General features: G+C 39.6%; 1 protein-coding gene across 3 annotated transcripts in view; it reads left to right on the top strand.

Moving 5' to 3' along the window:
• FSHR (follicle stimulating hormone receptor) overlaps positions 1–13,117 on the top strand; it is a 166,100-nt gene that overhangs the window by 60,994 nt on the left and 91,989 nt on the right. For all 3 annotated transcript variants that reach the window (XM_065890876.1, XM_065890875.1, XM_065890877.1), the window contains exon 2: positions 5,699–5,770. In XM_065890876.1, the coding sequence (XP_065746948.1) occupies positions 5,699–5,770 (72 nt within the window). The remainder of the gene's footprint in view (positions 1–5,698; positions 5,771–13,117) is intronic.

Here is a 13,117-nt window from a genome sequence, read left to right on the forward strand (position 1 = left end):
CTGACCTTGTTTTTGGTGAATAGGTTTTAAACTACCAATCCAATTTGTTGATCATTATAGATCTGTTCAGTTTTCTACATCTTCATGAGTCAGTTTTAGTAAGTATATATTTCTAGGAAAATTATCCATACTGATTTTTTAAAATCTAATGTTATAAAATTGTTCTTAGGGCTCTCTGATTTAAAACATGTTTTATTTGTAAAACATTTTTCATGTCTCTCATTGTTTTATTGGGGTTTTTTTCCCCTTGGTTGATACGAACAGATTTCTTTTTAGTCTCTTAATCTTTCCAAAGAGTTAGCTTTTGATTTTGTTGATCCTCTCTAATGTATTTCTGCTCTTATCTTTATTATTGTTTCCTCTCTACTCTTCTAGGTTTCTTCTCTCAAGGCAAACAAATTTTGCAATGTGTTTAAAGTTAATCTGTTAGACTCTCATTTGCTTTATTTCTAAAATGAAAAATTAAAACTTAAACTCTATATATCAAGTTTTAATGTCTACATGAGTGTTTATCTTCTCAAAACATCTCTATCAACAGCCCCTCATTTTACCTTTTTTTTTATTAAAAAACTCAATGCTTTTGAGTTTGCATTTTAAGTTCTAGCCAGAAATGGAATGAACATTGCTTTATAGTTTTCTGTTAACACAATTCTGTTGTTCTTTCACTACTTTCCTGTGTTAGCACATTAATTTTCCATCTTTTTTGTCTCTTTTTCTGGCATAATAATTTAAAGCTACAAATTTCTCTATAAGAAGCAGTTTAGCTGCATCTCATAAGTTTGATATGTTGCATTTTCATCATGATTCAATTCCAAATAATTTCCAATTATTAATGTAATTTCTCCTTTGACCCATGTATGATTTAAAAGAGTGTTTTGTTTGTTTGATTTGGTTTTGTTTTGGCTCTCCAAATGCGTGTGTACATGTGGCGGGGCGGTGGGGATAATTATCTCTTATTACTGACTTCTAAGTAATTCAAATGCATCATTGTCAAAGAAAATGATTTGTTTGATAACAATTTGCTTTCCTTTGTGACCCACTTCTTGGTCAACACTTTTTTAGTGTTCCTTATTAAATAGGTGAATTTTCCAACCATTATGAAAAACAAATCTATTCAATAAGGAGCATTAATTTCTTTGTTCACTATTCCTTCTTATTTTTGGAGACTTCCTACTGGATTAAATTATCTTATTTTCTAAGGGAATTCTTTTGCTTAAAACTTTGTTAATGGCTAATTAAATCTGTCTAAAAGTGTCTTTATTTTACCCTCACGTTTGAATGATTATTTCTGGGCACAGGATTCTAAACTGGCAGTTATTTTCTCTAATAATTTTGAAGATATTTTTACGAAGTTTTCTAATTGTTTTTTCTTTGAAGATAATATGTCTTTTTTTCTCTGATTGCATTTAAAATATTTTCTTTTTTGGCTCTACAGTTTTAATTCACAGGTATCCAGCAGTGGATTTGTTATCCTTCCTGGAACTTGTTGAGATTTCTGAATCTGAGGAGTTATGCCTTTCATAATTTCTGGAAATTATCCACATGTTATTTCATTGAAAGTTGCCTGTTCTCCATTTTCTGTATCTTTCTTTCTAGAATGCACATGTGATAGGTAGGTAGGCAGGTAGCTAGGTAGACAGACAAATGACACACAGAAACAGATCTTTGCATTCCATCATCCATGTTTCATCTTATGTACCAGTTGGGCATCAAAACACAAATTCCTTGTCTACCAAGTCCAGACAACCCTCTCCCCACTCCTCCCTTCTTCCCCACCCCGCCAAATACACTGACTTCAATTTAACCCTCTTAGAATTCTGTTTACATTCACAACTCAAGGTTCCATCTGGTTTTCAGTTGTTCTACTGTAGGACCCTAGGAATTTCTTATATTTTCTAATAAGCTCAGCTATGCAATTAAAACAATAGTGGTTATGTTTTATAGACAATGTCTGGGTGATCTTTGGTGGAAATATCTTCAGGTTATCTAATTTATAGCATTTCAGGAAATGGAAGTCAAGACTTTCAATCTTCAAAAACATTTAATTATATTAATTAGTTTGAACCACTTAATACAGGCACAGATGTTGAAATTTTTAGAAAATGTGCCTGCTACTAGAGTTGAACCAAAGAGAACTATCTAGTTGACCCGTTATTAAATAGAGTCAATTATCCAAGATTCTACTCTTTGCACATCTTATTAACTAATATTTACCCTAATATTTCAACTCCCTTGAAATTTTAGACTGATTGGGTAGTTTAAAGCAATTTTATTATTTGCTTTTACCAATTTGTTTTCATCATTCTTCTGTCTTGTGATAAATAGGAACAAAAGGAACTTGTCTATGTTAACTAAGATTGAGTACATTATGAGACTATGAACTGACCTTGACTCTTTTCAGACGAGTGTTCTAGAAGTTGATACTGTTCTAGAACCATTACACTCAATCCTAAATTAGATCCAATAGTTTCACAGAGACTATGCTTTTAGTATGATCGGATAGTTCTGAGACCCAGGCTCAAATTCACCCACTCCTTCCAATCTTCCTCTTATATATTTATGTACTTCGGGATATTTCACATTTCATTCCTGTATAACATCTATAGTTATTACATCAACTATATCCCGCATCTGTTTCCTGGTGATTCCAAGGCTTCTGTTTTTGCCTTCCCATGTATATGAACTCCTCCAGAGCGAGAAAAGTGCACAGGATTCTCTCTCATGAATCCTCACCATGGAGCTGGTGCACGTGGTGGCCAAAGGCAAACAAACAAAGTGGAAGAAAAGAACTGTTTGCCTGAACAATAACTTTATGTGAAATGGGAATTTCACGTATGATACCAATAAATAATAGGAATAAAAGCAATGAAAGTTTGTGAAACTATCCAAGTCCACAGTTCTGAATTCCTACTGACAGACTGCCTTGCAGAAGGAAGGATTAAAGTGGAAAGAAAACCAACTCCCTATTAACCAATTGCAAAGTAAGAGAAAGTGGGAGGGAGGAAAGGCAGAGGAAGAAATAGTATTCCCACTGTAGAGATTCCCAAAGAGTCGCTTGTAATGCTACCCTCAAGCCCTGAACTCTCAGACTTCAATAGCCATTCAAGAAATGTTTTTCTGAATATGTGTCATGTACCAGCCACTGTTCTAGGCATTTGGTATACAACAGTAGACAAATCAGACAAAAATTCCTCCCTTCACAGAGCTTGCATTCTAGCTATGGGTAAAAAATAAATAAGTATATGAATACATAAATAGATAATATAAAGTACAACATGTCAGAAGTACTACGAAGAAAGGGGTTAAGGGACTAAGTTGGGAAAATTGTCATTTTAAATAGGGTGGTTAGGGAAAGCCTCACTGAGAAAGTGACATGTGAGTAAGCAGCTGGACCAAAGAGCAAGCAACGAGGATATCTGAGAGAGGAATGCTCCAGGAAGAGAGAATTGCAAATGCAGAAATATTAGGCAAGAAGGAACCTGGCATGTACAAAGAATAGCAAGAGATTACTATGAAGAGAATGAGATAAGCAATGGTGTGAGCTGTCAAAATTGAGGTTAGAGGAGATACGGGAAGGGAGAGTGGGAAGATCCTATAGGGTCCTGCAGGCCATGATATATTGGGTTGGCCAAAATGTGACTTTGATTTTTAAGTAAAAATAAAAGACACACTTTTGATTTTCACCAGGAACTTTATTGAACAATGTATTCATCCTTTTGTTCCACTAGCTTCTGCCATTTTTCAGGCAACTTCATGATTCCATCTTCCCAAAACTTTTTATCTTTTTGAGCAAAGAACTGTTCCAGGTGCCTTTTACAGTCTTCCAGGGAATTGAAATTTTTCCATTAAGAGAATTTTGTAAAGGCTGAAATAAATGGAAATCCCAAGGTGCAATGTCTGGTGAATACAACAGATGAATCAACTTCCCAGCCAAGCTGTAACAGTTTTTGCCTGGTCATCAAATAAACGTGCGGTCTTGCATTATCCTGATGGAAGATTATGCATTTTCTGTTGACTAATTCCTGATGCTTTTCATTGAGTGCTGCTTTCAGTTGGTCTACTGGGAGCAGTAGCTGTTGGAATTAATTGTTTGGTTTTCTGGAAGGAGCTCATAATAGAGGACTCCCTTCCAATCCCACCATATACACAACATTACCTTCTTTGAATGAAGACTGGCCTTGATGCGGTTGGTGGTGGTTCATTTCGCTTGCCCCACGATCTCTTCTGTTCCACATTATTGTACAGTATCCACTTTTCATCGCCAGTCACAATTTGTTTTAAAAACGGAATGTTTTTGTTATGTTTAAGTAGAGAATCGCATGCAGAAATATGGTCAAGAAGGGTTTTTTTTCGCTTTATGTGGAACCCAGACAGCAAAGTGATCAACATAACCAAGCTGGTGCCAATGATTTTCAAGGCTTGATTTGGATATTTTGAGTATGTCGGCTATCTCCCTCATGGTATAACATTGATTGTTCTCAGTTAATGTCTCGATTTGATCGCTATCAACTTCAACTGGTCTACCCGACCGTGGAGCATCATCCAACGAGAAATCTCCAGCACAAAACTTCACAAACCACTGACATATTCCATCAGTCACAGCACCTTCTCCATACACTGCACAAATCTTTTTTTGTACTTCAGTCCCATTTTTACCTTTCTTGAAATAATAATGCATAATATGCCGACAATGTTGCTTTTTTTCTTCCATCTTCAATATCAAAATGGCCACACAAAAATTCACCAATTTTGATAAGTCTTTTTTTCATTGCACGCTGATATGACAGCTGTCACATACAATCTAACAAAATTGTTTTGAATGAAGTTAAAGACAACTAAGTGTTACTAGATCCATCTTACAGAAAAAAACGAATGAACCTTTTGGTCAACACAATACAAGAGGGTTTTTTTCCTGACTGAGATGAGGAGCCATTGGAAGGAATCTTGAGGCAGGTGTGAGGCAAATATTTCAAGCAGCAGAAAATGGCAAAAGATGAAGGTGGCTGAGGTTAAGACTTTTCTTAGATGGGAGAAATTAAGGCATGTCTGTATACTGATGGGAAGGAAATGTATGAAAGAAAGGGGGGAATTGCTGTAGTGGCTACCTTCACTACAAGACAAGGAAAGAGATATGGCAGGGGTCGGAGGGACTGTTTTTAGTCAGGACCCTGGACAGCTCACCCATGGTACCAGGAGGGAAGGCAAGGTATATAAAGCCCAGGTACAGTTGGGAGGATGGCTGGGAGCCATGTGAGAGCATGAGGAAGTTCTCTTCTACTGGTTTCATTTTCTCTGAAGTAAGAAGCAAGGTCAGCTAAGAAGGATAATAGGGAGGAGGTATTGGGAGTTGGAATGGAGAAAGAGAAGGGGCCTCACAGAGCTGTAGGAGTCAAATGGAGTAGTGGTGACAAGAAGGTTCATATCCTAGCTCTGCCACGTATTAGCCATGTGACCCTGGGCAAGTTTCCTAACCTCCTTAAACCTCAGTTTCCTCTTATACAAAATGGGGATAACAATACTGCCAACATCACTGCTTTGTGGTGTGGGTGGAAAGAGACCACGGAGAAGCAATCGTAAGCACTACTAAATGGCAAGCACTTGGTATATCTTGGCTGTTATCTGCTATTATACATTAGGCACTCGATGCCTTATCAATGAATGGGTAGGTTGTGATATTTTTTGTCCACTCTCTTTTCAGGAGGTTTGTTCTCACCAAGCTTCAAGTCATCCCAAAAGGAGCATTTTCGGGATTTGGGGACCTGGAGAAAATGTATGTACCTGAGCCGTGGGTGAATGCTTCACATGGGCTACGGGCAGCAACCTCAGACCACATCTAGCATGATTCTCTGTACTTAGGAACCAGAATAACGCACCAAGCGAAGGTTTTGCACCTTGTCCCACTGTCTTTCCTTACCACAGGTCCTAAACAGTAGTGAGAAATCTTCCAGCATGTGGCCACTGAAATCAGCATAAGGTGAATCCAAGCAATTCTCACTTTTTTGCTATAAGGTGTTGCTCCTAAAGTACCTGTGAGTGAAAGTTTTATAAATCAAAGCCTATTTTCTCTGCTGACATCCATTCTTTTTAAGAGATCCTCTCTATGAATTAACTATTCATAGAGTTAATTATTATTAACTCTGATTAATTTTAATTGACAGCAGGGCCTAACATTTGTGCTTTAGAGATTTTCTGGACTTCTTGTTCCTAAGCCATGCTGACGAGTGGTAAGTGATATATAAACATTCAAAAGTATTGGGAAAGTTTAGAGCACTGAGGGCAATTTCCTTTGAAAAGAGGAGACTTTGTTAACGTGAACACTCGCTTTCTACTGGGCTAGTGTAATGTAGGGGTTTCCCCAAATAGGCTTTTCTCAAAGTAGGGTAGAGTAAGAAAAAACAGCAAATTCTTTCATGCTTAAAGTAACCCACTCTGCCTTTGAAGGTCCTTGATCCTATCCCCTAAGCTTTTAGGGATGGGAAAAGTGTTTTTCACCACAGCCAGAATCTAGAACTTAATGACAGGAAGTAAAGTAATATAGATGGATTACACAGAAAAGAATGTTTTTTTCATTATAAGAATAAAGCAACGCCCAACCCCCCCCGCCCCCAGTTATATAAGCTTCTCCTCTAAGTCATTCAATTTTTGTCTTGGTTCTTTCACTGCACTTTTAAAAAGAACACTTGCCCAGGTCTGAGGAAGCGAGAAAGAAATCCATTAATGAAAGAAACACAAAGCAGAGAGAGTGGCAATGTGTTTGAGCAGTTATGCCAACTGCTTAGAGGAGGTTCGTCAGAATCCTGGGTCTGAGTGTTAATTTTAATATAAACTTACTGTGTAACCTTGATTAAATCACCTTATCTCTCAGAACCTTGGCTTCCTCACCTGTGTATTAAGGGAAGAGATTTTAAAGGGGGAGGTAGCTTATGTGATCTCTAATTTCTATGCACAAGCATCTTCCAGTTGGATGAGAGCCCAGTTTAAGACCTGAGTCTTCAATGTTTACAATTCTGGAAGACATTCAACATGCATAGGAACTGGGAGATGGGGCACTCATCTGAGCAGAGCTCACCAAGGAAAACAGGGAAGGAACAGAGTTGGAGAGCTTTTGACTCAAGGTGTATTCCTGAATGGATCAGCCATTGCCCTGCCTGGAATTAAGAGACTAGGTGACTATTGGATAGGTCTCCCCCCACAAAAGTTCTGTAATTACATAGAAATAATTCTAAAGACAGGAATCCCAGGTACCACAAATAATTCACCTTAATAAATCCAATCCAGCAAATGTGACTGACCTCTCGAGTACTCAGGCTACCATGAGACCTTCCTTTGGCGATAGCTAGTTGACCTGAGCTGACATAGCAATAATATCAGAAATAGAACAGCTGGTTCAGAAACTCAACTTCCTCAGACACAGGTTGTCCATTTCTACCTCACGCCTTTATTAGTCAGCCTGCACTGCCACAGATGCCAGAAAAATTAATCTTATGTTTTCAATACTTTTTATGTCCTAAGATTTCCAAAACATTCCAGAGCAGAGAACCCAGTATCAAACTGAACTCTGAACAGACTATTTGTACCCTTCAGTCCCTATGCTCACCTTCATCCATTGTCTCACCTCCTATTCTTGGTCACTGATAAGCTCTCATCTCCTTTCCACATTTATGTTCTTCATTTATGTTCTTCCTCCAGTTTTTAACCAGTTTTCTGAACTTCATAAATATTGGCTTCCTCTTCAATATCTCCCTCTTCACAAATCACAAAATCCCTTTCACTCATTCTGCACATGTAGCCCAGTTTCACATATCCTTATTAAAAGGAAGGGGAGAAAGCTTTCTGGATAAATCCTGCTTTCCTTCCCTGCTACCGTCCTCTCTCTTCCCCATCACTGCCACTCTTTTGAAAAAGCAGCCCGTGTTCACTGCCTCTCTATCCTTTCCTTTCAATCGCTCCTCAGCCTGTCCTCTTGCTATTCAACCACAAATTCTCTAACACTAAATTACTCTGTCCAAGGTCCCAACAATACCGAAACTGTCAGAACTAACGACTTCTACTTTGTCCTCTTAGTATTTAACCGATAGGTAGCTATTGATTACACTGACCGTTCATGCCATCCTTCTCCATACTCCTTCCCCTTTTAACGTCGGCGACACCACATCCTCCTGCCTGTCCTCTGAACCTTCCAGACTACTCCATAACCAGTTCTGTCCCTTTTCTTTTTCCTCAGTTGCTCCTCAAAAGTTCAGATATTCCAGGGTGCCAGTTTTGGCCATTTTCTTTTTTTATAGTCACATCCTCATTATTATTTATCCATGATATCTTACTACCAGGGCTCCTAAACCTTCATCTGCAAACCCCACCTCGCTTCTGAGGCCACAATCCTTGTTTTGAAATGGAGGGATTCCTCAATATCTACTCTTAAGTGAACCACAAGTGCCTCAAATTCAGCATATCCAGACAAACTCATTATCTTTACCCTTAAATTTCTCATCTTCCCATATTGCCCAGTGAATAACATCACCATCTGCCCAGATTCCCAAGCAAGAAAATTCAGTCTCCCTTGACTCATGTGCCTTCTCTCTTTCTTCTGTGCAGGTGCTCTTCCAGTTCTATTGACTCCCTCTCAAAACTATCTCTGGAACCCTGTCCTCATCTTACCCCTGCAGCTATGAGGTTTAAAGTCACTTGCATAGCCTGCTGCGTGAGGCTGCTCTGCCTGCCCCAGCTCCAATCTCCCACCACTCTGTTTCCAGACTGCTCTGCTCAAAGTCCCTTGCAGGGACTTTGGGTCCCTCTAGGGACCATCACTGCTATGGGTTTCAGTCTTAAGTCTCCGACACAGAAATCAAAGCTCATTATCTCCAGTCATACACAGTATACCCCACACTTTTGCCAGGTAGGAAGATTTGCCATTTCCCAAGCACTACCATTACCAGACATCGTATTGCTTATTTAGAATGTGATGGCTCGTTCTTTGGACAATGCCTGGCACGTAGACCAAAAAATAGGTGCAGGTGAAGGTATAAATGAACAAGTGAACAAATATACTTTCACACCGGTCTTATATAGATGCTGTCCTTCTGCCTAAAATTCCACTTGGTAGAAGCCTGCTTTTCCCCCAAGAGGCAGAGCAAATGTTTACCCCCCAACCCCCGCACAGCCTTTCCAGAACTCTCCCAGTGCTTCCAATAGCGTATTTATCAGATTGCATTTGGAGTTGACACGTTTTTCCAGATCCTTAAGATTGTTCTTTCAGAGCAAGGTCAGAGTGTAACTTAACTTTGTATTAAGTACAACACCAAGTCCTGTTGTTTTATCTCCTGGCTTCACCTCTAATCTATCCGCTCGTCTCCTTCTCCAGCTACCATTATCTTGTCCTGGAAAACGGCACCAGTCTTCTACTTGTGCCTCCCCATCCACCAGCAGGCTCTCCCCTCGCCCTCATCCATTCTCTACACAGCAACCAGAGCGACATTTTCTAAATTCAGACCTAATCATGTCACCCTCAACACCTGGTACACCTGGTACACACACACACGCGCGCGCGAGCTCTCTCTCTCCCTCTCTCTCTCTCCCTCCCCCTCCCCCTCCCCTCCCCCTCCCCCTCTCCCTCTCCCTCTCTCTCTCTCTCTCTCCATACCTTACTGCTGCTCTTAACATAAAAAAGAAACTACACTGCTCCCATTTTGTCCTTTGCTCTACTGGCTCTTCTTCAGTTCATAAGAGGTACCATGTTATGCAGCCTACCATGGGCCTTGCTTGCTCCTTCTGACTAGAGCTTCCTTTCCACTCTGCCCTCTTAATTTACTAAGTTCCTCCTCATTCTTCAGACCCTGACACCAGCATCACTTGCCCAGGAACGCTCCCCCTGACCTCCCCAACTAGGACAAAACCTCCTGCTAGTATAATACACTCTCATATCACCACTAGACTCTAGGTGGTGACTATCATTTTAACACTCTTACACTTACTTATGTATTACTTGAATTAATCTCTAACTCCCCTATTGGACTGTAAGTTCCACGAGCACAAGGATGTGATTGCTTTCACTCATTATTGGATCCCTGGTGTCTCACACAGAGTCAGGTACCCACAATAAATATCTGATAAATGCACAAATAAAAATGAACAAATATAAGTAGTTGGAGAGAGAAGATACCCAGATATAACAAGAAAATACTAAGTCTTAGGAATGATAATGATAACTGATGGAGGAGTTAACAGACATACAAACACTGGCTGAAACTCTGCTCTGATCTAGGTACTTACATGGCTATAGTTTAAAATCAAACCCAGGACAAAAATGTACAGGACAATACGTGCAAAATAAGTGATACAAACATTGTATTTGTTCGGACTCTTTCTGTTGTGTGAGGGCAAAAGAAAGTAAACCTCAAACAGGCTGAAGAAAAGAAGGGAGTTTAATGGCTCATTTAACTTGATGGTCAGCGAGAAGGAATGGCTTTAGAAACAGCTCTATTCAGGTTCAAGGTCCTTAGGACTCAGCCTCTCCCCCTCTCTCCGGTCTCCCTTCACTATGTTCATTCCAGCCCTGAGCCCCACCCTTGGTGGCAAGAAAGCCTTCAAACATCATCTCAGGTTCTATTCAGGGGGAATGTGCTGCCCTTTTTCTTGCTCAATCCCATAAAAGTCTTAAGATTTAGGTCTGACTTGCTTAGATCACACAACCATCCCTGGACCAACCACTGCAGCTAAGAGAACGTAATGTTCAAATTGGCTGTGGCCTGGGTAACGGGCTCCATACCTAGAGGTGAGAACACCTACCCCAACCACATGGATTTGGAATGGGGGGAGGGAGATCCACAAACAAAAACTGAGGCCACTGATGAAAAAAAAAAGTGGAGACTAGATGCTGGTAGTTGGGAGCAAACAATGAATGTCTAAAAAGAAAATTAGTCCTCTTCTCATCCAGAAGAGAGAGGGCTTTGTGACCTGGGTAGCTGGGGATTTGCTACGTTTGATTCTTCCCCCTTCCTCCTGTTAGAATAATTGGAAGAATCCAGTAACTCTGCCCCAATCCATGCTAATCCATCTTTCATTAATCCAGCTTAACCCACCCGCCTCTGCTTCTATAAGAAGTCAAGAGGGAATGGAGTCTTTTGGTAGAAGTGGAGCAGGAGATTCTCCAATAGAAATGAAATGACCACTGTCACACCTTAGCTTTCCTCAGCATCACTCTCTCAAACCTCCTGACTCTTCACTGTTTTGGGACTGACTGGGGGACAAGGAAATCATTAAACTCTCTGCAGTGTGAAGTGGCTTTTCAAAGTGCACTGTAAACTGTTTACCTTATCTTTAATTATCTTGGAGTCATATATCAGCTTGGTATAAAGTGTGAAGACTACACTAAATAGGGTGGGGGGGAGGAGGTGACAATGTAGTGATTTATGGTAACCAGAAAAGTTATGTATGGAAATGAGTGCAATTTAAAAACACATCTACATGCTATTGTAACACTGGAGGGGGAAGAAAAGCCAGCGTATAATAAAATATCTTTGAAAATAGGAGATGATGAATATGTAAATGAGACCAATCAACATCAGCTGAGATGTGGTATATGCAGATGAGACGGCAATGAGCCAAAATGTGAAACAGCTCCCAAACCATAAATATGAACCATATAAAATTCATCTGAAATATTCATGATAACATAAGGACAAAAAGTATAATCAAGTGATTTATTCGCATATGAAAATGAGAATACTAGTCTGACACTCCAGCCTCCACCCCCAGATCACTGGGGGAAGAAAAGTTAATAGAGGGACTTGTAGAGGAAGACATTTATTGAATGAAAACAGTTGCAAGCACACTAAAAAAGCTGATATCCTCCAATTCTCAGTTCTTCGGGCTCACTCAGCACAGATAAAGGGAAAGGAAATAAGTCAGGTAACTAAAATACTAATGGCACCGGTGCTAGAAAATTTGGGTCCCAACGGGCTTTGCCTCCCTAACATTTCCTTAGGTCTGTTCCTACTCTGACTGTCTGTGATTCTGAGAGTTAATGGGCAAAGCAGCCTTGAGTCCCACTTACTGAAATAAAGCAAGAAGGAAAGGCTGATGATTCTACAGGCTCCTGATAAAAAACTGAAGGCCAGTGTTGGAGTGGCTGGACCTCCATATGGGAAGAGGGGATCTGAATCCCAGGGCAAAAAAAAAAAAAAAAGTGATAATGAGGTTCAGGTTGTACTTTAGAATCCTCTGGGGAACTTCTAAAAACTTATTTTAAAAAATAATGCACAAGCTTGACTGTCATTTCCAGGGATTTTTTTCATTCTATCTGTCTAGGGTAGGGCCAAGGATTGATCATTTTTTAAAACTCCCTTGATGATGCTAACGTACGTTCACAGGTGAAAGCTACCGAGTGGATGATATTTAAGTCTGAATCCAATTCGTAGAAAGAGTATTCACCACAACACGTATAGTGTACCTACATGGTGTGGTTGAAGGAGAACAAACAGAGGGGAGGTGATAGGAGATGAGGTCGTAGAAGCAGCTGGGGTAAGGTCATGGAGAACCTTATAGGCCATGGGGAAAAGTTTGAGTGTCATAGTGGGCGTGATGGAAATTACATGGGTTATTTTGAGCAACTAACTATCTGACTTGGATCTGTTACAGTTCACTTGCACACACAGATTTTGATTGACTAATATTTTGTTAAGAATTTTTGTGCCTATATTTGTAGAGATGTCAGCCTGTATATTTCTTTTCTTATAATTGCTCTGTTTTGTTTTGTTATACTGGTGCTATAAAATGAGTTGGGAAATGTCCCCTCATCCTCTGTGTCTTGAAAGAGTTGGTTACAATAAGGAAAGAATACTTTTTTTCCACAAACGGTGCTGAATCAACTCGGTATTCACATGGGGAAAAAAAAATAAGCCTCAACCCTTACCTCATGTCATATACAAAATCTACCTCTGAACAGATCATAGTCTTAAATGTAAAAGCTAAAACTTTAAAACATCTAGAAGAAAATGTAGGAGAAAATCTTCACAATCTCGGGATAGGCAAACGTTTCTTAAATAGGACACAATAAGCATAAGATCAGATTTTATTTTGATGAAGTGAAAATAAAATCTCTGCTCTTCAAAAGAACAGCTAT

This window comes from Phocoena phocoena, chromosome 14, assembly GCF_963924675.1.
Source record: "Phocoena phocoena chromosome 14, mPhoPho1.1, whole genome shotgun sequence".
NCBI classification, from domain to species: domain Eukaryota; kingdom Metazoa; phylum Chordata; class Mammalia; order Artiodactyla; family Phocoenidae; genus Phocoena; species Phocoena phocoena.